General features: G+C 54.6%; 1 protein-coding gene across 2 annotated transcripts; it reads left to right on the forward strand.

Moving 5' to 3' along the window:
• The first annotated feature begins 1427 nt into the window (after window positions 1–1427).
• Window positions 1428–26299, forward strand: LDLRAP1 (low density lipoprotein receptor adaptor protein 1). Of its 2 annotated transcripts, none has more exons than XM_034646911.1 (9): window positions 1428–1561; window positions 10492–10634; window positions 11428–11540; window positions 13508–13622; window positions 19314–19386; window positions 19747–19833; window positions 20395–20525; window positions 21916–21950; window positions 23472–26299. In XM_034646911.1, the coding sequence occupies exons 1-9, from the start codon at window positions 1474–1476 to the stop codon at window positions 23614–23616; spliced, it is 930 nt and encodes a 309-aa protein (XP_034502802.1). In that variant the 5' UTR covers window positions 1428–1473; the 3' UTR covers window positions 23617–26299. The 2 variants fall into 2 exon arrangements, with proteins under 2 accessions (XP_034502802.1, XP_034502813.1); XM_034646922.1 differs by having other exon boundaries at window positions 21919–21950.
• The last annotated feature ends 420 nt before the right edge of the window (window positions 26300–26719 follow it).

The raw sequence follows: 26719 nt of genomic DNA on the forward strand, positions 1-26719 counted from the left end.
CAGGGAAGGCTTTCTGGAGGAGGCAACTTCATAGGTGAGTTCTCAAAGACAGGTCTCTGCCTTTCCAACTCATGAACTCATGTTTTTAATTCTTACAGACAGCCCTGTGGAATAGGTGTTGTTGCCGCTTTTGGAGATGAGGCTTAGAAAGGTGAGTTCACAACCACTAAAAGAAGGAGTCAGGTTCAAATCCCGAGCGTTCTACTCTGGCCTATAAGCCTGGGTTTGAGTTTGATCCTGACTTCTGACTTGCAGAGACTCTTCTTGAGTGCTTCTCTCCCAGACTTTGGACTCTTATCTGTAAAGTGGGTGTATTGCTGGCTGCAGGGTTTTGGAGGAGCAAAGGACAGATGGTCGAAAAACCACTTAGTTTATAAACCAAGAGAGGAATGTCAGTGGGGCCTCACTACCCAGCTGGGGACAGCACAGCCCCATCTTTCCCCCAACATGGGAACAGGACTCCTGTCTTCTGAGCTAGCAGCAATCCTAGAGGCTGAAATTCACTTTGCCGAAGCTCCCCATCTAGAAGAAGCCAGAATGTGGCACGGAGGCATGTGCTCTTTTGACTGCAAAGCCTAACAGGAGGTTATAGGATCCTAGAGAGAATTCTAAAGATTTTTTTTTTTTTTGACAGAGATAGAGACAGCCAGCGAGAGAGGGAACACAAGCAGGGGGAGTGGGAGAGGAAGAAGCAGGCTCATAGCAGAAGAGCCTGATGTGGGGCTTGATCCCAGAATGCCAGGATCACGCCCTGAGCCGAAGGCAGACGCTTAACCGCTGTGCCACCCAGGCGCCCCTCTAGAGAGAATTCTAAATCCTGGACTTAGAATGCCTGTGCTGGAGGAACTCTAGAATCCAGACTCCCCTCAAAATGCCTCCTACTAAGCACGGCAGGCTCTGGGTCAAGGTCAGGAGGCCTTGCCAGATTGGAAGGATCGCTAGAAATAGGATCCCATCTCCTTTGACAGATGAAGATTAAGACCTAGAGGGGGGAAGGAATTACCTAAGGTCACAGAGTAAGGCAGTGTTAGAGCATAACACCCAGGCCATACCACCACATGGGGAGTGGGGTGGGGTGGGGCAGCCCAGGTGCCCAGGTGGTGCCAGAGAGCATTCTGGGTGCTGGGGGGTGAGCAAAATGCCCAGCTGGTCTTACTAAGGAAAACTTTTATAGTCCTGCCCAGTTCCCAGAAACGTGCTACTACTCCCACCTCTCCTTCTAAGGCTCCCATTGCCCTGGGCATCACCCTCCTCTCGGACAAGACCCTTCTCTCTGACCCTAAGTCTAACCATCTGTAAAATGGCCCCTGAGAACCTTTCAGCTGGGCTGCCTAGAAATCCTGGGAAGAAGGGATTGGGAGAGGGAGGAAAAGAAGAGGCCTCTCTGGCTTTAGGCCCTCTACCTTAGGGGCGCCCTTTGTGGGGAAAGTTTTCCCTGACGGAGTTTTGGCGGTGGCGGCGGCCGGAGCGGCCATGGACGCGCTCAAGTCCGCGGGGCGGGCGCTGATCCGGAGCCCCAGCCTCGCCAAGCAGAGCTGGGGGGGCGGCGGCCGGCATCGGAGTGAGTGTGTGAGCGTCCGCCGGGCCGGGCGGGGGTCGGGCCGAGGTCGGGCCGAGCGACCGGCCTCCCGCGGGTGTCGGGGGCAGAGGCGCGGTCTACCCTGTGCCCTGCGGCCCTGCCCGGTCCTGCGGGGTTGGGGGTCGCCCGGGGTCAAGTCGCGGTCCCACTCTCGTCCCAGCTCTGTGCGGCTGGGGAGGAGGGGTAGAAACTGAGGGAGAGAGCGCGGAGCTCGGGGTCCCCAGGTGAAGGCGGCAGTCGGAGGGCCGCAGGTGAGGGAAAGAGACCTGCGCGAAGCCCGGCACCTGGCCCCCTCGCCGCGCTGGGCAGCTGAGGGGAGACAGGAGCTCCGCGGGAGGCGAGACAGTGCCGGGGGGAGGAGTGGGCACCGGGGTTTGGGGAGATACCCGCCGCCCTGCGCCCTAGCCGCGAGGTCGGGGGCGGGTGGAAGCCCACGTGTCTCCCCCCCGCCTACCCTTGAGGTGGTCTTTTGACTCCCAGGCGCCCACAAACCGACTCAGGTGTGAGCGGGGTTCTCAGGTACCTACTTGAGGTTGGGGGCGAGGCGCAGCCTGGGGTCTCAGGAGGTTTTCACACCCGGAGCCATCCAGACCCCTGCGTCCCCTCCTCTTCCCACGTCTAGGTGGTGAGGCTGGCGTTCTGGCTAATTTTGAAACCTGTTTTCTCTCGCACTTTCCCCCTCGGGCTTCCAAAGTCCCGGGGCGCCCAGGCGAACGGCTTACTCGCCGCCACCTCTCCCTTCTCCCGGGGGCGTCTGGGAGGCTGGAAGGGCCCCCCCTCCGCTCCCCGTCTCAAGTTACTCTCAAGGAACCCGTCACCTGGCACCTTCCCCTGAGGCCTGAGAAACCCAGCCCAAGTCCCTCTTTTTTCTCTTAGAGAAAGGGAGTGGATTGCCTGGGGTCACACAGGCCTTCCTGGTAGATGTGGAGCCAGAACCAGGACTTTTGTACACTCCCACCCTCCTATCAAACACCTGGAACTCTAGCTTCTCCCCTCCCCTCCCGCCCCCCCCCCNCCCAGTACAGTCACATCCCACCCCCTTCCTTCTTTCCAGGGCTCCACCAGGGGAGCCCGAGTTCCCAGTGCCAGCGTGTCTGGGCCTAGAAAGCCCGCCCTGCCCCTCCCTCTTGCCCCACTCTGCTGTTGCAGCTGTGGCGGCCACCTAAACCAAGACTGGCACTGGAACATGGGCTGGTGCCTGCTGGTGGGGGTGGGGTCAGAGACCCATTAGGGCTGGTCTGGGCCAGGCCAGGGGTGCACCTCCTCCCACACTTATTGGCCCCTAAATACCCCCTTTAAATACTTAGGGATTTGACTGGGACTTCTGAGAATAATGGTTTGTTCCAGTGGTGGAACCCTACAGTTCTCCTGGGATGGGGGAGGAAGGGGGGTGCTGGGTAAGGGAAGAAAGCTTAGAAGCCTCTTTTGATTCTGGGCCACCTTGGATGGTGGAAGAGAGTTTCTTGTGCTGCTCTGATCTTGAATAAGTCATTTTCCTTTCTGACCCTTAGATTCCTCACCAGAAAAATGGGGATAAAAATTCTAACCTGACAGAGGTGTTGAGAAAAATTATTGATAATGCTTCCTACTGGCACCTCATTGGTGGTTTCCTCCTGTCATGTGGACCTTCAGCATGACTATTACAAGTTTTGGGGGCTCAGAACCTATCTATACCTGCAGAGAAAAGGAGAAGAGAACCTCCCTGCTCCCCTGCAGACCCCCAGGAAGCCCGGAGTGCTGTCCTGAGCCTTCTGGACCCAGAATGAGCTGGGTGAAATCTTCACCTGTCCCTTGTTATCGTCAGTTCCTTATCTGTAAATTGTAAATAACAGTAGTACCCAGCTGGGTTTTTTTTTTTTTTTGTATGTGTGAGGATTAAATGAAATAGTGTTTTGCCCCAAATAGCAAAGGGATTCAATAAATAGTAACTACTGCTTTTATCACTTTATGTTTTACGCAGTTTTTGCTTCTGTTATTTCATTTGCTCCTGTGAGGTGACAGAGCAGAAATTCTTACCAGACCCGTGTCAGAGATAAAAGACCCGAGGCTCAGGCTCCAGCACAGCTTTCTAGAGGTAGCACTCTGAATCCCCAGCCCAGGGGTCTTAAAACTGTGCCTCCTGGGCTCTGGCCACGGGAGGAGCTGGGGCAGGCCCCATTTCAGGTTGGGCTGACAGCCCCTGAGAACAGTGGTAGCCACAAGGTAGAGAGGGAAGCTGTGGGTTGTGTCTGGGGTGGAGGTGCTGGGGTAGCTTGGCCTGAGGTGGTGTTCTGGCCACCTGGAACTGAGCCCTATGGTTGATTTTTGGGGCCAAAATGAAGCCAGTGGAGTTAAGGTTAGACTTGACACCTGCTCTCAGCTGTGACTTGCTCCTCACCAAACCACTCAAGATCCTCAGCTGGAATTAGCATGATCATTGTTTTATTTGTGCGGGAACCGAAACCCAACAAAGGGAGGCAGCTTGCTTGAGGTCACCCAGTAAACTAGAACCCCAGGCTCTTTTGCACTGAACCTCATGGCCCCCCGTCTCCCAGCTAGTCCTGAGCTTGAAGAACTGTCTCCCTCTCTCACACATGGCCTTTTTCCCATCTCTTCGGGAGCCATAAATATTTTATCTCAGTCCCTAGCCAGGGATTTTCCTTTCTTCCAGCTGCCCGAAAGGTGGCTTACCCTGGCCCCTCAGTACCTTTCTTTACAGGAGGGGCCCCTCTGATCCTCAGGTTCCCTCTTGGCTGTCCGAGGACTCAGAGCAGGTAAAGAAATGCGAGATACAGGTTCCAGGAAAGCTAGAGTTTGGTGGTATGCAGGGGACAGAGAATCTAGTTGTACTTACATATAATATTTGCAATAAAAGATACTATAAATAAACCCCCAAGTTCAAATACTTATTGATCCCAGACTATGTGTCATGCACCAATAGGTACTGGAGAGTCTGGTGAACAAGTCTGTCTCCCAGCAGTGTTCACGGTCTGGTGGAGGAAGCAGAATGACCAGGGAGCAAATGAATGGTGTGGTGATAAGTGGTGGTGACACCATAAGAAGGATAAAGCAGGCTGAGGAAATGGCAGGGACTGCTTCCTTAGAGTGGTATCTTCCTTTGGGTTCTTCTAGAAAGCAGAAGCTGAGAGCAGGATCTGAGTGCAAGTCATCTATTTGGAAGAGATCCCAGGAAATATCTTCAGGATAAGTGAGAAGGGAAGAGAGTCCAAAGCATGGACACTATGAAGTCAATCACCAGCGTGGGTGACTGGAGAGCCATCCCGTGGGGAGCTTTGGGAGGCAGTAGAGAATGTGCTCTTCAGTTACTCTGTTTGAGGGGCAGTTCCTGGCAGTAGGTGGGTTCAGGGATGGGAGCCCTGAATGTCCCGGTCTGCATGGGCAGCGGCATCTCCGGGAGCCAGAGAGAGCTGCAGGCAGAGAGGTGGCTTGTCAGGTGGCGTGTGTGGAAATGGGGTCCACTGAGGGGATAAAAGTGGGGCTCTGAGAGCATCAGTGCTGGCAGTCAGGGAAGGCCTCTCCAAGAAGGTGACTTGGAACACATGTGAGAATATAGGAGGGAGGAATCTGGGAACAGCCTTCCAGCCAGAGGGAGCAGCAGGTGGAGGGGACGTTTGGAGGCTGGGGCCCTGCTGGGTGTGGCGGCCGGGGGTGGGGGCAGATGTGCCTTGAAGGAGGCAGATCATCCCCTGTTCACTGAGGGGCATTCTATTCAGGCAGCCCTGCAGGACAGGATGCCCACCCCCGCTGGGTGATCCTGTGCCTGACCCCTGCCTCACATGCGAAGGGGCTTGGTGGGGTGCGGGCATGAGTGAACAGCCCGAGCTGTGGGAGGCAAAGACCAGCATTGTCAATTATGAGTCATGGCCAGACTCCTCCGAGCCTCTCTATCTGTGAAGTGGGAATCCTAATACATCCTTGCCTCTCCTCACAAAATACTGCACATGGCTGTGTGCACATTCAAGCTCTTAGCCCTCGACCCTTGGTAATGACCGTATCTCACACTTCAGTGGCCGTCAGTATGTGCCAGGCTTGGTTCTAAGCCCACCTGGTGTGTGAACCCACTTCATCCTCACAACAACCCTGTGGGGTGGACACGCTTCTTGTCCCAATCTTTAAGTGAGGAAACTGAGGACCAGGGAGGTGGAGTGACTGAACCCCACAGCCCATCTCCAGACCCCATGGTTTTAACCTTGACAGCACGTTTTTCTCTTACAGAGTAAGTAGGTACCCATGAAATGAGAGCTTATGCTATGATCATTTTTTAATTATTTTCTTTTGATAATCTTAACAACTTCTGAAATTTGCCTGGCACTTTTTACATGTTGAACCTGTTTCTGACGATGCTCTTGAGGAACTGAACCCATTTGTCAGAGAAAGAGACTGTGGCCTTAGAGAAGCAGCTGCATTCCGGGTCATGGTAGAGCTTGAGTCCCCTTCTGAGATGTTATTCTGTGGCTTCTGAGGCCACCTCCCTACCAGGATGGACGAGGCTGGAGGCCAGAGCCCTTGGAGGTTCCCCGCTGGCCCATGGGTTTAGCTGTTGCTCTGATGTTCTAGACAGCAGCCAGGCTGGGTCTCCTGGGGAGCCAGAGGGGCACAGAGGCACCCTGCCCAGCTCTGAGTCCTGGGCAGGGGTTCTTAATGAGGAAAGAGCACACGTTTGCAGCTGCGAGTTAAACTGGGCATATGGTCGGTCCCCAGCTAACTCTTGACAGCAGGTCATCTGTAAAATTGCTAAGTTAAAATAGCTCAGTCATTATCCACCACAGGGCCAAAAATAACCAGGACCGGAACAGGGCTGTGGACTCAGGCCTGTATTTGCCTGAGGGCCTCTGGGAGCCCTTCCTGAAGCCCCGGGTTCCTCCTAAGAAGGAGCGTGTGGTCTCCAGCCTGAGATGGCTAGCTGGCGAGCAGGCACCAACTCTGCGTTTGTCTTCTTGAGTGCTCTTAGGTGTGGGTTTTTTCAGGGAAGGTGTGGGGCATGAGAGACCTTCCACCTCATTGAGGGGATGAGTCATGCCCAGAAGGACAGAATAGGAGCAGAGGCAGGGTTCCCTCCCTCAAGGGGAAGGAGGATCTTGCTGGGCCCGGGAGGACAGGGTAATGGGAAGGGGGGAAAGAACAAGGCAGAGCCTCAACATTGGACAGGAGTGCACCTTCTCCAGTTTCTGGGGGAGACACATGTGAATGGAAGTCCTTCAAGAGGAAGACACATGGTAGACAGCTGCTGGCTGAGTGTGATGCGGCTGGAGCAGGAAGAGAAGGAAATCCACAGGCAACCCGCTCACAGAGGAACGAGGCCCCATCAGGAGGCATGACCATGGGTGGGGTCCTGTGCTAAGCACATTACGTTTTATTATCTCATCAAAGGATCAAAACAGTAGCCCTGTGAGCCAGGGACTGTTGTTTCCCGTTTTATGGATGAGAAAACAGACTCGGGGAAGGTAATTAATTTGCTCAAAATCACTCAGACAATGTCAGAACTGGGTTTCTAGGATTAAGGCCTTTGCTCTTAACAGCTAGGCTATCCTGCCTTCAAGAAGGCTTCCTGGATGAGGCTGGTTGCAAGGGGTTTCAATCAAATAAAGGTAAGGGCATTTCTGATAGAAGGAACTCCTTGAGCAAAGGCATAGAAGTGGGGGGAAAAATGTTACATCATGAGGAAGAGCTCATGGTTGGAGCTTTTGTTGTGTGTGCATGTGAATGAGTATGCGCATGCAGGGATATTGTAGGAGGGGACACTGGGACACCTGTGACTCCCCAGTAGTCATTGTGGGAATTGCCTGCAGTGGATTGGGAGCTGGCGGGGGGTTGCGGGGTGAAGCTCTGACTTGCTGTGTGATCTTGCACAAGTCCCATCCCTCTCTGGGCTTCAGTTTTGTCATCTGTCATGTGAGGAGTTTGGGCAGAGGGTCTCCAAGGCTGATGAGTGGCAACTGGTCTATCAGGGCCCTCGTGAAGGAGGCCATGGAATAGGGGAAGGGTCAGCCAGGGAAGGAAGAATGCAGAATATGCCACGCATTTCAGAGGTCAGGGAGGACTGGAGAATGTTTTGACAGCAAAAAGGTCATCTGTGACCTTGGCAAGCTTTGGCCCTTTGGAATGGAAGGAGCGGAAGTGGCTTTGGAGAGGGGCCAGGAAAGGCTGAGCTGAAGGAAATGGGATAGTGGGGACATGAAAATGGTGGGGACAAAGGATGTTTGCTGTAGGGCAGGGATGGATAGTGAGATGAACAAGGCCACCCCTGATTGATTGATGTTGCCTGCCTGGAGCCTTGTATTGAGAAACAGTCCAAAGCTTGTAAATCAGAGGGAATAGAGCCGCAGTTGATTAGCAATGTCTGTCAAGGACACTAGCGATAGGCACGGCAGCACATAGTTGGCCATCCTTGCTTAGATGCATCTGGGGTTGAAAGCAGTAGTCTGAATGCCCACTGAGGGGAAACCTCAGGAATTAGGAATTGTGGGAGGAAATATCTCTGGCTCTAGGAACTTCTTCCTGACCTTTTGCTAAAATCAAGGCAGTTTGCCTCATGAGAAGATAGTATGGGATACTGGTCAGGAACTTGGGCTTTAGAGTCAAATAGACAACTGTGACAAATCATGTGTCCTTTGAGCCTCCCTTCCCTCCTCTGAAAGGGGAATGAAAGAATGCCTGGCTGTTAAGGTAGCTGTGAATATTAGAAGCAAGGGTCAGAGCTGCTTTGTTATTATTGTTGTCTTTGTTGCTGGACAGCTCTGTTGTGCGCTGATGATGTGGTGGTGGTCTTGGTTGCTTTGAGAGCAAGGCTCAGGTCCGAGTTGCTCCAGGGCTTCCATTACCCAACCCAGGACTGGGTCACCTCAGGGCCTTTCTGATTCTTTTTGGAGAATCAAATGAAACAGGCTTGTGATCAATACAGTAGAGGATAAGGTCCCTTGGGGGTCTTCTCAGCGGCAGCTGGGCCTCCTGTTGGGGTGGTGGCCCAAGTGCAAGGGCTGGAGGGCAGTGGGCTGGGACCAGAGCTGAAGATGGGGTTTGAGATATTGCAGGCCTGAAAGAAGCCTTGGAGTTGTCCAGGTCATTTCTTCACTCAGCAAATATTGAGTGCCAACTGCATGCCAGGCTCTGGATGACCAGCCAACAAGTCCCTGCTCACCTGGATCTCAAACAGGGGGACTGGGTACACCTGTAAGTTCTTGTAGGACACCCTGCCCCCCAACACATGCATTCTTTTTCAGATGAGGAAGCCGTCTCAGAGAGAGACAGTGGCTTGCTCAAGTCAAAACCAAAGAGGTGTGGGTATACAAGGCTCCTGCTGGCTGGTGGAGAAGGAGCAGAGCCCCTGGAAGAGTAGAACTCCAAGACAGTTGTGGGGAGGGGCAGCATGGGACAGACAGGGTAGAGGGCCCAGTGCTACCACCTGGACACAGTAGGGCAGGAACCCCCAAACCAGGCTGTGCCTTGTAGGCGGGGCCCACAGCCCTGCCAGGACCTCAGCTGCCCTGGCACCAGTGATGCCCAGTCCAAAGCTTTCTTCCATGGCTCTCCCATTAGAGCCACTGAGGGCCCCTGCAGGATCAGGGGGAGTACAGGATTCTCCCAGCTCCTCTCCCAGAAAGTGGTCCACGGAACCTGGCCCTGGCCACCTCAGTGGTGGCCCCTGGAAACTAATTCCTCTGTGGATCCTGCCCTACCCAAGATCATGTGTGAAGCTGAAGAGCCAATTCCTCCTCTTTAAAGTGGCTACAATCGTAATACTTCCTACACTGCAACATGGTCAGGGAAAGGGTGATAAGGGACAGGCAAAGGGCCCTGACAGGCAGGAGTGTGGGATGTTAATTCGTCTTGGTGATCGGGCTTGGAAGGATCCCTAGAGACCTTCCTTCCGCTCCTAGCTTCATTGCTTCCAGCTGAGTGATCTGGGGAGGAACCCTGGGGATTGTTCAAACCACTGATGAAGACCACACTTGCCCTCCTGTCCCTCCGCCTGCTCAGGGCTCTCTCGAGTGGGTGGGGTGAGACGGGGGCTTTCTAGCTCTCTCCCGGTCTGTGTCCTTACCCAGCGAGCTGGGTTCATTCCCCTGTCTCCCAACCTCCCTGACCTCAGTCGCAGGCAGAGTTTTCAGAGGACTCTTGCCGTGTGCCCTGCTCCGTACCATGGCCTCAGCATCACTGGGCTTAGAGAGGAGAGGGGACTTCCCCAACACATGCAGGTGGTGGGAAGCAGAGCTGGAACTTGAACCCAGGTCTGCTGGATTCCGGTGGCCTTCATAGGATGTCCTTTGAGCAATCACCTCCCCCATTCCCTGCCACTGCCTCTCTCCTGGTCCCTCTCCTCCCTGCCTCTCCCTCTCCATGGCTGTGCAGATGGAGGCCAGCAGAGCAGGCTGGGGCCCTGGGAACCACCCAGGTTTGAGTTCTGACTCCCAACTCAACCCTTTATTCACTAGTATGTGGCCTTTGATGACTTTGCCTCTCTGAGCCTCAGTTTCCTAATCTGTAAAGTGAGGATAACATCCACCTCACAGGATCATGTAGAAGATTCAGTAAGAAAATAGCGTGGTTTGCCCTCAGTGAGTATTAGTGTTGAAGTAGAGTTTGGGCTTTGAACTTGAAAATATGGGTTCAGATCTTGGCTCTTATACTTATGGCTCTGTGGACTTGGTTGTGTGATTTCACCTCCCGGGGCCTCAGTGTCTTTGTAAGTGGGTGTGATAAAAGTGTCTACCTCACAGGGTGTCGTAAGGATTAATGAAAATATTTTATGGAAGGCTTTTTACCGTGGTGCTTGGTAGGTACTGGAAAATGTTAGTCCTTTATTACAGGTAAAAATAATGGTAGATGGATGACCCCAGTGCCCCTTGCTAGGTCTTCCTAGGAAATGGGGGCTGGGAGGATGGGGTCTGAAGGCCTGTCCCCCTCCTGCTCAGAGCTGCCGGAGAACTGGACAGACACTCGGGAGACACTGCTCGAGGGAATGCTCTTCAGCCTCAAGTACCTGGGCATGACACTGGTGGAGCAGCCCAAGGGTGAGGAGCTGTCAGCTGCTGCGGTCAAGAGGATTGTGGCTACGGTGAGCCCCAGTCGGGGGGCGGGGGGAGCCATGAGCCGAGGGCCAGATTCTTGGGGTACCACTTATCCCCTGCTTGTTACCCTGATTGGATGCATCTGAGCCATGAGCCGAGGGCCAGATTCTTGGGGTACCACTTATCCCCTTGCTTATTACCCTGATTGGATGCATCTGAGCTGTTCCCGCCCCTGAGTCCCCTTGCATCCGGCTTAGGGACTCTGGTAGAGGGGAGCCACTGGACTTGTGGGGTGAGAGTCAGTGTTGTCCTCTCCAGCTGTTGTGGCCATGGCCTGGTCTCCCAGCTTCCCCTCCCCCAGCTCAGGTACCCTGCCTCAGGGTTGGCGACTTAGTGCCAAGGAGTAGTGGGGAGGTTGCTGTCACACAGCCACTTACCCTCTGGCCTGAGGGACAGGGTAACCCACCAGAGACAGATCTTCCCCCTCCTCAGCTCCCCATCCTGAGTTAGCATGGCCCTGTAAACGCACCTCCCTTGGTGGCCTTGGACCCCTCAGCTCTGACCCTCGCAGGAATAGTGGGTAGAGTGGAGACTCCCCGGAAGCGATCCGGCTGGGTTGTGATAGCCCACTCAGTGCTCAGACAGCCTGGCAGACAGCAGGTGCTCCGTGAGCAGCAGTTGTCCCTGTGTTTATCACAGGAGAGCGCTGACCACTGTCTTCCCCAGCGTGTCTGCTGTCTCTACGCTGAGGCTTCATGGGGGCCTCGAGTCTGGGGCTTAGACCAGCTAGGTGTAACCCGTGAGAGTAGGCAGGCTTCTCTGACCCATATCTACCCCAAGGCCAAGGCCAGCGGGAAGAAACTGCAGAAAGTGACCCTCAAGGTGTCGCCACGAGGGATTATCCTGACCGACAACATCACCAACCAGCTCATTGAGAACGTGTCCATTTACAGGTAATGCTCAGCATCACCCACGTTCACTCTGCCGCTTGGGGCAGTGGGTGGGGCGCCCTTTCTTGAATCCAGTCTCCACCACTTTCTGTCTGGGTGACCTTGGAGCCTGTTTCCTCGTGTGTATGTGGGGGTGGAAACAGATCCTGCCTCACGGTGCTGTTAGGACATGCTGCATGCACAGCGCCTGGCTCACAGTGGGCACTTGGTTAAAGGGCAGTTGCTACTGTCATTATTCCTATTGCAGTAGGCAGCTGAGGCCTAGTCAGAACTAGGACCCCCTCCCCACTGCCCCTCCCTAGGCCTGCTGCTGAGTCAGGCTTGGAGCAGAGAGCTGTGGAGTCACTGCCTTTTCCTTCTGCCGTGAATGCAGCAGCTCAGCTCTGGACATCTGGCCAGGCATTCAGGGAGGCCTCAAGGCAGAGTCTGAGGCCAGAGCATAGATGGTTTGAGGGGGAGTCAGTGGGGAGGCGCTGTTCTCAAGGAGTCAGAGCCCAGCCTTGGAACCTCAGGCTTTCCCCATTCCCTCTCTTGGCTGGTCAGTTGTAAGATTTCAGAGCTCTGGAAGGGACAGTCCATTCTACAGATGGAGAAGCTGAGGCCTGGGGAGTTTCTCAAGGCCCCACAGTGAGGAGGTAGCTGAGCTGGGACCAGGGAACAGAGGCTGGAGTTCTGTCCAGCAGGCACTTAGCTGCCAGGCGTTCCTCCACCCTCTTGCTTTGTCTCCAAGCACGTGGCTCAACCCTCTGGAGTACAAGCCAGTACTGGGGGGGATGGGGGGTTTAGTTTTAGAGTTTCTGGCTGGTGTCTTCCTCTCACCTTCCTGATCTGCCTGCCTCCTTTAACTAGGGGAGGCCTCAGACCCAGCGCCTGCCAGCAAGGAGGGCATGGAGGGAAAGAAATAGGAGAGAGAGTATAAGTATTTCCCAAGAGGGCAGAGAAGGAGGAGCCTGTCTGACCTGGCAAGGCCTCCCAGGGGAGGTGGCAGGAGGCTGGATCTGCTGGGATGGAGAAGAGGGAGCTGCTGGCCTGGGGGTCCTAAGTGGTGCCGATCCCTGTGTCAGTGGCTGTGGTAGGAGTTGGGGCTGTACTAGGGGAAGGAGTCTGCTGAACTCCTGCCCCACCTTGGGGCTGCCAGTTCCTCTGCTGATTGAGATTCCCAGGCTGAGCAGCCAAGCAGGGCGCAGGGAGGGAGCAGACGAGGGGCATGGGGGCAAGTGTTCCAAGAGGAGGGAGATGCTGTGTATTCCTCCTGGACCTGCTGGGGCTCCCTGTCTAGTCATCTTCACACACCCTCACCTGACTCCCAGCTCCTCGCCCTCTGACCACAGCTCCAGGAGAATTTGCCAGCAGTCTCGGTCACCCTGGGAGAGAGGGCCTAGAACTCCTCCAACCTCTGGGCAGGGGCATGACTGGAGGGCGGGGAGGGAAGGCCCAGTGAAGGGCATCCGTGGGCAGGGCGTTGTCCTGCTTCCCCTTCTGTCTGGTCAGTGCACACCCTTAAGGGTAGCATGGCAGTGGTTACAGCCTCTGGAATCCGCAGGTGAGTGCAGGTCTCAGCTCTGCCACTAGCTTGGTGATCTGAGACCCTTAGCTTCAGTTTTCTCATCTGAACAGTGGGGATAATAATAGAACCCATCTCAGAGCAGCTCTGAGTATTAAGTGAAGTCATCTCTAGAATGTTCCTGGGATGCAGGAAAGGCATAGCTATTAACATTTTGGAGTATGGGTCAGTAGAAGGGGGAAAGTACCCTCAGTCTTTCCCTCTACTCCTTCCTCCCCAGCCTGGGTACGCCCCATCGATGGCCCAGAATGCCAGGGCCAGAGGCCAAAGCCGTCTCTGCAAAGTCTCTCCCTGGTGGAGTAGGATAGCTGGCTCTTAGCGACTCAGGGGAGATGCCCTATGGGGCACCCCAGATGTGGGCAGGCCCCTGTACCGGGTTTGGTGACACTTCCCGCTTACCTTTCAGGATCTCCTATTGCACAGCAGACAAGATGCACAACAAAGTGTTTGCCTACATTGCACAGAGCCAGCACAATGAGAATCTCGAGTGCCATGCCTTCCTCTGCACCAAGCGGAAAATGGTCAGTGGGGAGAGGCTGGGGTCCAGGCGGGCTCTGGCCTTGGCAGCCCTGCCCTTGGGGGGAGGCAGGACCCAGAGGTGACAGCACTTAATAGGAAGTATAAAATCCCTGGGAACCCCACATGGATGCTGAGAGCACTGAGTAAGGCTGCAGTCAGTGGACAGCCTGTCACCGTGGGCTGCCCTGGCTGGGCAGCCTGGCATGTGGGTGGTGACAAGCCCATGTCCCCAGTGAGTGCCCTGGTCCCTTCCTCTCTAACATGATTGATTGGATTTGAATGGGGAGGGTCACTCCTGTCAGTAGTACAGTCTGGGGGTTCAGGGCCTTATAGGAATTAGTCCTTGGAGACTGGTGATCCGAGGGCCCAGGGGAAAGGCAAGGGGACCTGGCTTGCTATAGCCAGAGTGGGGAGGGAAATGGCCATTTTTTGGTACCTACCATGTGCCTCTTTCAGTGCTGGACTTTAAGGGATCTTCTGTTTAGTCTTCACAGCTCTGTGAGGTGGCAGCTGCTACTGGCTTCACTGTTTTTATTTCTAATGAGGAAGCAGATTCACAGAGGTCAGCTGTCTTGCTGAAGATGACGCAGCCAGCCAGGCAGAGCGAGGATTTAAACCTGTTTCTTCTCCTCCTTGCATGACCACGAGGAGCCCCGAGTTCCTTGCCCCCTTTCCAGGCTGCCCCCTGGCCACGTCCAGCTGAGACGAGTGGGGACCTCTGTGGTGTCTGGGCTTTGTCTTGAGCTTCAGGACAAGCAGGCAGAGTGAGTCCACCTTTGGTGTGGAGGCTTGCGTTTCAGAGATCCGGAGGTCTGAGCATCTACTCTGAGGAGATTCCCGATGTTTACTGGTTTAGTGCTGGCCTCTGTTAACCTCTGTTCCCCCTTCTGCTGGTACAGTGGTTACGGCAGACAGTGACTCTTGGCCCAGAGCCCTACTCCGCATACCCTGTGGTCCTTGGAACCAAGGAGAAGAGATCCTCTCCCCTACCCCTCTTATCAGGGACACATCAAGGACATCACAGTCTTTAAGTGGTCCCCAGGCTTCCTGCTACCCCTCAGGGCTTGCTCGAGATAAGGTATTAGTTTCCTGTAGCTGCTGTAAGAAATAACCACAGACTTAATAGTGGTTTAGAACAACCCAAATTTATTCTACGGTTCTTGGAGGTCAGAAGTCTAAAGTGGGTCAGCAGAGTTGTGATCGTTTTTGGAGGCTCCAGGGGAGAATACGTTTCCTTGCCCTTTTTAAACTTTCCAGAGATCACCATTCCCTGGTTCTTGGCCCCTTCTTCAACCCAAGGGCCAGCAGTGCAGCACCTCCCGGTCTTCCTCCTGCTTCCATTGTCACATTGCTTCTGTTGTCACAGTCCATGGTCACTGGCTCTGACCCTCCTGCCTCCCTCTTAGAAGGCCTCTTGTGATTGGGCCCCCTAGGTAATCCAGGATAACTGCCCATCTCAAAATCCTTAACTTCATCACACCTGTGAAGTCCCTTTTGCCCTTCCAGCTAACCCTCACAGGTTCCAGGGATTAGGATGCAGACATCTTTGGGGGCCATGATTCAGCCTACCGCAGGTCTTTTGGAGGGAGCACTGCAGGGCGAGACAAATTAGGGTCTGATCCTGGCTGCTGTGCTGTGTGACTGTGGATAAAAGCCTGCCCTTCTCTGGGCTACTTGCCCATCAGCAGAATGAAGAGGTCACCTGAGTGACCTCCAGGATTGTTCTGAAAGGCCCCTTTCTTTTGTGTACCTTGTTTCTTTCCTGCAGACTCATTGTCGCCAGCCACTCACCCAAGGCCTCATGATGCCCAGGTCCCCGAGCTGCAGTGGCTTCTCCCATGACGGCTTTGTTCTCACAGACAGTGACTCTTGGCTTTGTGTCTTATGAGGCCACAGAGACTTAAAAATACAGGCTTATTATTTCCCCATTGTTTGTCTCTTCCTCCCCACTGACCAGAGCAGGCACTGGGCAGGGGCAGCTGGCCCACAGCGACTGCTGCAGAGTGTGGACCCTGAGTAGGAGGGGCGCCAAGCTCCAGAGGCTTTCCCTGGAAAGGGGAGCTAGGGGGTAAAAGAAAGCAGATGCTGGCCCAGTGGCTGAAGGGAGGCCTGGTCTGGGGCCAGAGGACTTTAGACAGGCTTGAACAAAATCAGCCTGCTCCAGGCCAAGAGGTCAGTTATTGAGGAAAACAACCTGCCCTCCGCTTGGCACTGACAGCTGAACCCTGATCCGGCAGAGGGGATGCTACTGCCAGACACCTGGGCCCAGGCTCTCCACTTTTCCTCACACGCTTTGCTCTGTGTCAGGAGCTGACTGGCTCGGTTATGGCTTATCCACCCTTTCTCAGCTGGCCTTCCCCCTTCAGACAGCCCAGGGCAGGGCAGGGTAAACAGGCCTCCTTGATGTGAGGGTGGTATTCTTGTGCCCCCCCCCACCCCAGCCTCCGCTGAGCCCAAGCTGGCAGTAGCCTGGCTGTGTTGGGAATCCTGAGATTCTCAGGGCTTAGGGAACATTTCTGAGAGGGAGGCAGAAGGTGAAATGGGGGCCTCAGGTTCCGCAACCCCCAGCGGCCAGGTGCCTCCACAGATATCCGCTGTTGCCTGTCCCGGGCTAAGCCCTGTGTTGGGCACCCGGGGACCCAGGGAATCGGCCGTGGAGATACCAGCAAGATGGTGGGGGAGAAGGGCTAGGATTTGGTAACAGGAACACAGCAGGCTCAGTTCTGGGGCAGAGGTCATGAAGTCTCACCAGAGGTCAGTAAGGCTTCCCAGAGAAGGAGACATTTTTTTTTTTCTTTAAGATTTTATTTATTTATTTGACAGAGATAGAGACAGCCAGCGAGAGAGGGAACACAAGCAGGGGGAGTGGGAGAGGAAGAAGCAGGCTCCTAGCGGAGAAGCCTGATGTGGGGCTCGATCCCATAACGGCGGTATCACGCCCTGAGCCGAAGGCAGACGCTTAACCGCTGTGCCACCCAGGCGCCCCAGAAGGAGACATTTTGAATCGAGCTTTGAAGGCTGAGTAATAAGTAAGAGTTTGCTGGCCGAGAGAAGGGGGGTGGGGGCAGTAAAAGAGCATGTGCACCCCAGCATAGGAATCAGCACGTGCAAACACACAGGTGCAGAATTAAAGGGTATGATTGGTAGTTGAGGACTCAGATGTGACTGGAGCCGGGGTGGGTGGCAAAGTAGAGACAGCCTGTGAGGGAAACTTGAATTTGGATGCTGACGTAGCCCTCGTTGCCTTTGGCCGGGAGCCCACAGTCTCCACATATCCCCACCCTTTCCCTGCGCGAGAAGTCTGTGACCACCCAGGGTGGGGGGAAGGGGTTCCTTTCTGGGTCGCCCACCCATTCAGCTCAGCTCGGGCAGCACAGCCACAAGGACTCCCTCCCGTGGTGACTCCTGTTGGGCACAGCCAAGATGAGTTCCTCCAGAAAGAAATGTTTCTATCTGCCCAACTGGGAGGCCTCTGCCAGTGCTGCAGCCTCGGGGTGAAGTGAACGCTTCAGGGTTGCCGGCTTTGACGGGGGGCCCAGGGTTGCCGTGCAGGTGGACTGACAGTAAGCAAAGTGACCCCCCCCCCCCCCCCCANCCCCCGCAATTCTACCCTGGGCAGGCTGGGGCAGAGCTGTTCTCCATACATGGCCATCGGCATTCCTCCGGTAATCCTTCTGCGCCAGATTTATGCTTCTGGGGCAGCAGGGCCATAAGGGACCTGGGGCCGGACTTGGTCTGAGTACTAGGCTGGGATCTGGGATCCGGGGGGGTCCTGAGCTAGACCTGGCCCCTTGAGGGAACGCAGCCTGGATCCTGGGAACAAGCCAGAGACATGAAAAACTGGGTGAGGTAGAACCCAGTTCAGGTGCTGAGAGACTCACAGGCCAGAGGCACTCCGAGGAGGGATAAGCATTTAGCCTGCGGGATTAGGGAAGGAAGACCTTTCTTGTAATGCTGCCCAGATTCCTGCAGCCGCCTCAGAGAGCAGGGCCCACCCCGCCCCCGTCCCTGCCCACCCTGGGCTTGCAGCCACCTGCGCACATGTGCATCTTGGGTTATATTTGGTGTACTTGCAGCTCGGGATTTCAGGGCGAAAGGGCAGGGATGTATGCAAATGAACAAGGAGATTTATGCAAAAACAGTATAAGGTTCATGCCCCCAGATATCCTGGAGGCAAAAATAATGGTGTTTCCATCTCCCTGCCACATTAGGTGACCAGCCCTGTCTTAGGTGTATAGTGAGCTGACTCCACTGGTAATCAGCCCATATTTTTAGTTCATGGGCAATTCTCAATGGTAACTGGGTCTATTAAACTTGATTCAAACGTGACAGCTTAAATTGTAAACAGCTGTGAAGAGTTTCATACTTAATTACCATATTTAAGTTTTGCCATAAAGCACCCGTACTTCCATCAAAAATGTAAATGACGGAGACATTCAAATGAGATTTTATACTTCGTGAAGTTTAATTGGCATGGATCAGTCAGCTTGTTTAAGGATTTTAAATTTAAAAAAAAAAGTTTTAAAGGCAGTAGCCACAGATTCATTTCTCAATTAAATCAAGTTGTCTGGCGGAGGGAAGGGAGTGGGTCCGAGGCTGGTTAGGCCTGAACTTGTTGTGCACTTGAAAGAATCTGGTGCTTTCTTCCCTAGCTAGGCTCGGGCTGTCAGAAGGAAGCTGGATGTCGCTTCCGGCTACAGCTGAGCTCTGGGGCTCCCACTCCCAGCAGCTGAGCTGTGATTAACCCTGAACTGGAAGCAGAGAGAGGAACAGGCAGCAATGAATGTGGGCTGGGCGTAGGTCCTGGCTGAGTGAGGCCTCAGAAGGCCTGCCCCCTGGGCGCATGCAGCATTGCACCCCTGGAGGGCTTTGGCCTACTCTGGGGATCAGGGGTGTTTACACCGGGTTCCTGACTTTAGGGAGCACCCAGATGGTGTGACACAGGCATGTGAGCTGGTGACTCTTTGATGGGCATGATGCCAGAGAGAGGTAGGTGGGCCTGTGGGGCCCCAGTGCTGGGGACCTGAGAGAGCTGGTGACAAATGAGTTGGGTTTGAAGGGGTGCATGGGAGTTCCTCAGGGGTGAAGGGCCAAGGTGTGGCCCTCTCTTCCAGGTGAGTTACGGCACTGAATGGTTTTGGTCCCCTGCCACGGGCACACATTGACATCTTGGATCCAGTTAGAAGTCCCTCTGACCCGGCATAGGGCTAACCAGAGTCTAACCTTTGCCTCTGGCTGTTGGTCATTCAGGCTGTGGCCAGGCCCTTTCCAGTTCTGGCTTTTCTGTTCTCTGATTCCAAGGGCTAAGTTACTGTGTGAAGTCCTCAGGTGATAGTGGGGGTGGTGGGGGGGGCTTCTTGGAAGAAATAAGCCCCTAGTAATTTGAATATAGAGAAGCCCAAAGGTAAGGGAAAAAAGTGGAGATGGACAGCCATTGCAATCGTCAGGGCTGGAATAGAGGTGGGAACCTTGGCTGGGCTAGGAGTGGTGAGGATGTGGCCCCATCTGCCTGGAGAGGGTGTGGCCTTGTCCCACTGCAGGGCTACTTTGGTGACCTGGGAGGGGCCGGGACTCTGTCTTCACCCATCTGGCAGTTCAGAGCCTTGACAGAGCAGATCCTCAGGGCCTGCATTTCAGATTTGCTGTTACCTGCCTGACAGGCACCCCTCCCCACCCCACTTCCTGTTTTTCAGGCCCAGGCTGTCACCCTTACAGTAGCCCAGGCCTTCAAAGTCGCCTTTGAGTTTTGGCAGGTGTCCAAGGAAGGTGAGTCTTGTTTCAGGGACACTGGGCGGGGGTGGGGGGGGAAGGGGGAAGGCTGGCAGAGAGAGAGGAGTGGGGAGCGGGTAGGAAAGGCCCTAGAGTCCAGGCCCGACTCTCTCCTTCCTCACCTACCTGGTGTGTGTCTTTGGACAGGTCCCTTCACCTCCCTGAGTCCCATTGTCCCCCTTCGAAGAAATGGGAACAGCTGTCTCCCTCCCCCAGGGTGCTTGTGAGGGTCAAATCTGCAGTTTCTTTTCTCCCTGCTAAAGACTAATGCCTGCCCCCTGACACTGGCCGCGGCCTGCCCCTTTCCAGCAATTGCTGGGGTCGGGGGCTCCAACGCTCTGTGCCTTGGTCCCACAGAGAAGGAGAAGAGGGAGAAAGCCAGCCAAGAGGGAGGGGACGTCCTGGGCGGGGGTCTTCGAGACAGCACCCCGTCGTTGAAGAGCCGTGAGTCTTGGGCAGGGGGGTGGGGCCAGAATCAGCTGCATGATCCGGGTCTACCCTTCATCCAGAGCGCCCCACTCCCTCCTGGGCTGGGGCAAACCCTTGGTTTTTTATTTTTGTTTTGTTGTTAAATAAATAATACATGCTTATTATAGATAAATTAGAAAAGTGTAGATAAAGGGAAAGATTGCTCGTTTTGGTGCATGTTCTTCGGAATATGTCCCTGTGCAACTGTATAAATATATGTATACATCTCTCTCTGCACATTTAACATCTTATTTATGTGATCTCTTAAAAAAATTCAGCACCTGTTGTGAATGTAAAAATTTTATCAGTCTAAAACATGAGTTGGGGCGAGATTCTCACCCTGTGGGCAGCTGTCCAGTTGCTTCAGGAGGTGCACGGGTGGGGCTCTGGGTGGTCTGGTTGATAGGCCTCGGAAGGCCAGCCTGAGGACGGAGTCAAGGCCAGGATGGCCCGGGGGGGCTCCAGGACGGGGCTGGGAGATGAGGCCTGGAAACAGGAGACTCCTCCCACTGACACACCTGACCGGACCCCTCATAGTGGTTGCCACTGGGAACCTGCTGGACTTGGAAGAGATGGCCAAGGCCCCGCTGTCCACAGTCAGCGCTAATACCACTAACGTGGATGAGGCACCGAGGCCTCAAGCCTTGAACAATAGCAGTGTTGTCTGGGTGAGTGGTCATGTGGCCGGGGGACCCCACAGGGATCCAAAGAGCCTCCGCCTGATCCCTGGTTGAGGCCTAAGGCTGCTCTAGGGCCTAGGCCCTGGCACCCGTGACTTCAGTCCTTTGGGAGGGCCAGACTCAGCCCAGCAGCGCCCAGGCCCAGGTTGGGGGGTGAACAATGTCCCCTTTGAACTTGGGGCTGCCTCCCCAGCAGGCTTGGCTCCCAGCACAGCTGTCTCCTTACAATGCCCAGCCTCTTGGTCTGAGCCTCCATGGCTCGGCCCACCACAGGACCAGCCAAAGGCTCCCTTGTTCTTGGCGTGGGCACAGTTTGCTCCCGACACCCCTCCCCACTCTGCCATCTGAAGGAGGAGCCTGAAGCCTGGCGGTCATCATTTGGGCCCTGACTTGCTCTGTGACTCGAGGCAAGCCCCCTGACCTCTCTGTGTCTCAGCTTTTTCATCCTTTCAGTAAAGATGATGACCTCTGCCTGCAGAATCTCCCAGAGGAAACTGGAGGGGTTTTTTTATTAAAAATTACAAAATTTTTTTCACTGGAAAATAATTTGACTTACAAAAAAGTTACAAAAACAGTACAAAGCATTCCTGTTCACCCCTCATCCAAATTCTCACATCTCAGCATCTCACACAAGCACATTACAGTGATGGAAATCATTACCATCAATCTGATGCTGTTAGGTCATCCACAGGCCGTAGTCACATTTCCCCACGTGTCCACCGCACATCCCTTTTCTGCTCTCGGATCACTTGCAGAATCACACGTTACTTTGTCATGTCTCTTAAATTGTAAAATATCTGAAACGGTGACGGACTTGAAAAACTCAACTCCTGTTCCCTGTGGCCACTTCGAGGAGGCATCAAGAGCCCGTTTTCTGCTGCCTGGGAACCACCCTTAGCACCTACCCATCCACTCAGGGAGGCCACAGGGATCCCCACCCATTGTTTTCCCACCGAAGTTGCGGGGTTCCTGCCATCAGTTATCCCTGCAGAGCATGGAAGTGATGAAAGCAAGAAAACGTTCTTCTCTACCCTCTTTGCTCTTGGAACTTGAAAACCGTCCACCTCATCCAGTCCAACCCCCTCATTTTAAGGAAGGAAAAGCTGAGTTCCAGAGAGGAGCAGCGATTTGCCTAAGGTGTCCCTTGAGTCATGGCAGAGCTGGGAAATCTACACCCACCAAAGTGCTTTTTCTCCTGTTCCACACCCCAGGTTTGGGCCCGTGGGTTGAGAAGTGTGTGCCTGTTCCTCAGGCACCCACCAGACTCCTACGCTTATGTCCCAAGTCCCCATAGCTTACCCAGGGCTGGGCTAGGCCCTGGCTGTGAGCCTGGGCTCCCCCACTGAGGGTTCATATCTCCTGCTTTGTTTTCCCCAAGGAGCTGGATGACGGCCTGGATGAAGCATTTTCAAGGTAACATTAGCTGGGCTCCTGGTACCTGGGAAGAGGGCCTGGCATTTGTGGGCTGGTCTCCGGGGTCTTTTGCCATACCTGAGAGCATGAACTCTGACCTTTTCCAGAGCAAAAAATCTCAACTCAAATACCTCCAGGGATGGGGAACTCTCTCTCTGGGGTTGGCCAGGTCTGCTAAAGGCTGTTGCTGTTGAGTCAAAAACTATTCCTACTGGCTTCTGTACCACAGTCTGAGATGAACTAAACACTCTGCAGCTCAGGTTGATTCCCCCTTCCTACACCTGGTGTAGCCTTCCAAACCTGGGTTTTTGCAGGCTTTGTTCCCTCCAGGGGCTTTGCAGTTGCAAAAAGGGGCAGGGAGGAGGTAATGCTTAAGCCCCTGGAGCGGTGCATAGAGGAGGAATGTGAGGCACAGCAAGGAGCTATTTAGGTCTTGCCTCAGGGTGGTGGCCTTTCCCCATGTTCCCAGGGGCCATTCCAGTAGCCATGGCTACCTTCCGCTTGGGGACATGGCACCAAGAAGGCTGAGCTGAAGAGAGCCCTGGGCAGCTCAGGGTTCTGAACACTGAGCCTGGTCAGTCAGGTGCCCCTGTCTTCCTGGGGACTCGGGCAGCCCCCTGAAACCCTCTCCTTCCTCCCCAACCCCTGCCTGCCAGAGCCTGCTAGAAATCCCGGCCTAGCCCAGGCAGGTGGGGGATCAGCCTGGGTGGCCCGTTCATGGAGGCAAAGCCATTGTTTTTACCGTCTTCCTGCTTCGCTAGCTGACAACGACCCCCTCTTTTAAGAAAATCTTCCATTTGCTTTTTCCAGATTACTTAAGTATCCTATGCCCTTTATTAACAACTTTGAAAATCAGCAAAGCATTGAACAGGAAATAACACCATCCTATAATCCCACAGCCCAGATTTTTGGGCTTAATTCCTATACATCTACATTTTTTTTCTTTCTGCCTTGAAAGCTCATGTTGGCATTTGCATTTGGGGGTCCTGGTTTTCACTCAACAATGACCTGTCAGGAACAGTCCCCCAGGCTGTTAAAAACTCCTTGGAAACACCTCATTTATTGACTGCCTCTCATTCTTCTAAGGACCTGGGCTGTAATTTACTTACCTCTCCCCTATTCTTTGGATGCTTAGGTTGTCTTCCTTCCTATAACAGAATTCTAGCTGGTAGTCCACTCCTGGTGGCACCGCCTCCTCCCTGTGTGTGGTCCTCACTGCCCTTGCCAGCGCTGCCCTTCCCCCTCTTTCCTGGTGGAGTCTGGGTAGGGGTGGCTCCCTTGGCCTCTCTCTCCATGGCAGGAATGTCCCTGCTCGCCCCATAGTTTTCTGAGCCATTTGGTCCTCAAGGGTAGACTCTTGTCAGAGGCTTCACCTGTTCTGACATCCAGGACTTTGTTCTCTGGCCCCTGTGTCCTGGCCTTCTCCCATCCATGTCCTTTCACTTCTGCCCCGGGACTGGCTGCTGAGGCCCCTGCCAACCCCTTTAGGGGGCCCTGGGCTCACACAGCTCTGCCTTCCAGGCTTGCGCAGTCTCGGACGAACCCTCAGGTCCTAGACACTGGATTGACAGCACAGGACATCCATTATGCCCAGTGCCACTCACCTGTCGACTGGGACAAACCTGACAGCAGCGGCGCCAAGCAAGATGACCTCTTCAGCTTCTGAGGGCCTCGGGGCTGGCGGGACACGTGACAGACCAAAGCCACTTGTGGCGGCGTGGGGCCAGCTCCAGGACCCCTGGCCACTCTCTGCTGGGTGGCAGCACCGTCAGCCTGCGAATCACAGCTGCATCCCGTCAAGCAGAGGGGAAGGAGAAAAATTTTTTTTAGCCCCACTCTTTCTGTAAGACTGAAGGATGCCTTGAATATTTATTCAGTGACTCCTGGTTCAACTCGGAAGCCGGTTTTGCGCAAGGCACAAGCGCAGTGTTTTAACCAGCTTTCTGCCCTCTCCTGAGCAAGCTCTGCTCTGCTGTGGGTGTCAGGATGGTGACCAAAGCATTTCTCGTCCCTTCTCTCTTTCTGAGGACCCAAATTTCCCTGGTGGCGCCCCCACTCCTTGCTGTGTCCGGGAGGGCCCCGCAGCCTCAGGAGAGCGCTGCATCCTCAAGTGTGCCTTCAGCTGGGGCCCAGCAGGCCTGGGCTTGTGCCCCTGCCCCGGGGCTCTCAGACAGAGGGGCAGCCCCTGACCAAAGACAATGCGTAGCTGGCACTTTAAAGCACACATGGCAGGTGTGGCCCCCAGGGGCTCCTCAATGGTGCTGCATTGCATAGAGCTTTCCATCTGCCCTTCTACAAGAAGTCCCCACGGGCGGTCCCCCACGGTGCTCGGAACCAGTGTAACTGGCTGCCCACAGGTCCCCAGAGTCTGACTGCAACAGTGGGGATCATCTGTGTGTGACTGCCGTCCGTCGGGGTCCCCCACTCATCTCGTCTCCACGAGGTGGACGGGCATAAGCCCCATTCTAACTGTTTCGTCCGCGTAGGTGTCTCTGAGCCCCGATACCCCACGCCTCCGGGGACAGCGTGTGGAGCCGGACACTGAGACTTGGTCAGGACTGTTTTGTCACCATTGTACAGGGGAGGAGACAGGCCCTGAGTGTGGAAGGGGTGGAGTGCAGAGTAGAACCAGATCTAATGCCAAAGTTGCCTCTCTCACTCGCCTCTCCCGGCTCACACCTCCCTTCTTTCTGGCTTTGTTGTCCTCCCAGGAACCAAAAACCCCAGCTCTTTTCTGACCAAAATGTGTTTCATAACAAACCATCTGGTGCCTTTCCACATGCAACTGGCTTGAACCTCCGTGCCCTGCTAGCTGTCTGGCTGCCGCTTTCCGTGGAAATGGAAGTGTCCATGCTAATTTGGAGGGTGAAACCAAACCAGACTCCGAAGTATCATGCTCGTCTTTCCTGACTCACCCCTGGGTCGGGCCATGGCAGCAGCCGTCTGTCCTCAGTCTCCCCTCCTCCTCCCCCTTTCCCCCCCCCCCCACCGGCTCCCAGCAAAGCTGCCAATGCCCTCTCCACCTGGAGGTGCCTCCCGGGTCTGGATTTACTGAGCTCAAGTCACTAACGCTAGCAGGTTTCAACAGCCCAGGAAAAAACCAGCTCTCGGAATCTACTTCTCTAAGCACTTGAATCGGAGCACAGAGACAGAAGTGCCTGGCCCAGGAGTGGGGTAGCATTTGCAGAGTCTGTCTCAGAGAACGGGGATCAGGTCCTTTCCCTGCCCAGCTCCTGCACCTTGCTGCCCACCCCAGACCTTGGTATCGGCCCCTGGATTTGTTAGGAGGCAGCAAGGGTAGGGCCCAGCACCGGCTGTCCCTGGCACGAGGGTCCAGAAGACCTGAGCGGCCATGCTGTGTGTGTGTGTGTGTGTGTGTGTGTGTGTGTGTGTGTGTGTGAGTGTGAGTGAGAGAGAACGAGAACCGTTCTTGGCCTTCGGGTGGGTCCCTGGCTGACAAGCCGTCGGTGTGCTCCCCGCGTCTGCAGAGGAGTCTTGTGCTTTGCTTTGTGTTGCTGTAAAAGACATTCTAATGAGGAAAAGACGAGGTAATAAAGGTTCTCTTTTTGAAATACAAAGAGCACTTGGAGGGAGTGGCCTGTGGCCAGATGGGAGTGCGGCATTGGGCAGCTCCTACCTTTAGTGGTTGCAGTGGCAGTGACCACAGGTGGAGACGTGGGGGGGTAATGGTCTGTGGTCCCCTGATAGAAGCCCTCTGGGGCCCCTCTTTACCCAGCAGAAGTGGGTGTGTGGCGAGGTCATCCCTGGAGAGCTCACAGGGCCACACCAGCGATCCAGGGCAGCAGAAACCTTGGGCAGGGCCTCCTGGCCAGGGGTCTGTGAACACATGGAATGTGCATATGATTATGTGGGTCCACCTGTGCGTTTTTCTTGGGGAGGATGTCCATCATTTACATCATATTCTTAACGTGGGTCCCCGACATGCGGTTATTTGGCAAATTCTGTGCCGAATACAACCCAGGCCTGGAGCTCAAGTTCTGGGGCTGGCAGTCCAGAGAGGGTCCAGGTGGACTCCAGATTGTGGCTTTGGTGTGACTGGGGACCAGGGTGGGGGATAATGTGATGTGGGAGACCCAAAGCCTCACTCAGGCTGTGACACTGGGTCGGTCACTTCTTTCCTTAAGCCTCAGTTTCCCCATTTGGGAAAAGGCTACAGCAAGCTCCACCCCTCCCATCTCCCTGGTTTTTGTGAGACTCGAGGGTAACCGTTATGCATTGGTGGCTACTGAGATGGCTCAAAGTTTATCTCAGAGCAAAAGGCATTTGTACTGAATACATTTAAGGAAGTCAAAATAAAATTGACAATAAAGGCAACTGTTGTTAACTGAGCTCTTACTCTGTGCCTGGGGCTGTGCTAAACTTGATCTCGTCTGAGCCCAGTGCTTTTATCTCCTATTGCTGCAACACCAAGGCTAGGGAGGAAGGCAATCATGCACCCCGCGCTTTGCAGAGCCATAGGCCAGACTCAGATCTGTGTGACCCTTGACCCCACCACATCCTGACCTTCCCGGACCTGCACGTGTAGTCATGCCTCCCCTGGCCTCCTGTGAGCCCCACCCTGCGTGCCACAGAAAGGCCGCTCCCTTCAGGCTCCAGTGGGAGTCTCCTCCACCATGTATCTCTTTGTCCCTTTCAAACAGTGATATTTAAAATGTCCGGAACGCAGAGGTGGAGCCCTCTGATGTCAGGCCAACTCACTGTGAATTCTGAGTGGATCATAGATGACTAAGAAATTCTCTCCTTTCTTC

This window comes from Ailuropoda melanoleuca, chromosome 2 (genome assembly GCF_002007445.2).
Source record: "Ailuropoda melanoleuca isolate Jingjing chromosome 2, ASM200744v2, whole genome shotgun sequence".
NCBI classification, from domain to species: domain Eukaryota; kingdom Metazoa; phylum Chordata; class Mammalia; order Carnivora; family Ursidae; genus Ailuropoda; species Ailuropoda melanoleuca.

What these genes read in the sequence shown, in the direction of transcription:
- LDLRAP1 (XM_034646911.1), top strand. Translation starts at nt 1,474, where the DNA reads ATGGACGCGCTCAAGTCCGCGGGGCGGGCGCTGATCCGGAGCCCCAGC. An exon ending in GGGCGGCGGCCGGCATCGGA is followed by an intron (nt 1,562 to 10,491) that starts GTGAGTGTGTGA and finishes CCTCCTGCTCAG; the next exon opens with AGCTGCCGGAGAACTGGACA. An exon ending in CTGGATGAAGCATTTTCAAG is followed by an intron (nt 21,951 to 23,471) that starts GTAACATTAGCT and finishes TCTGCCTTCCAG; the next exon opens with GCTTGCGCAGTCTCGGACGA.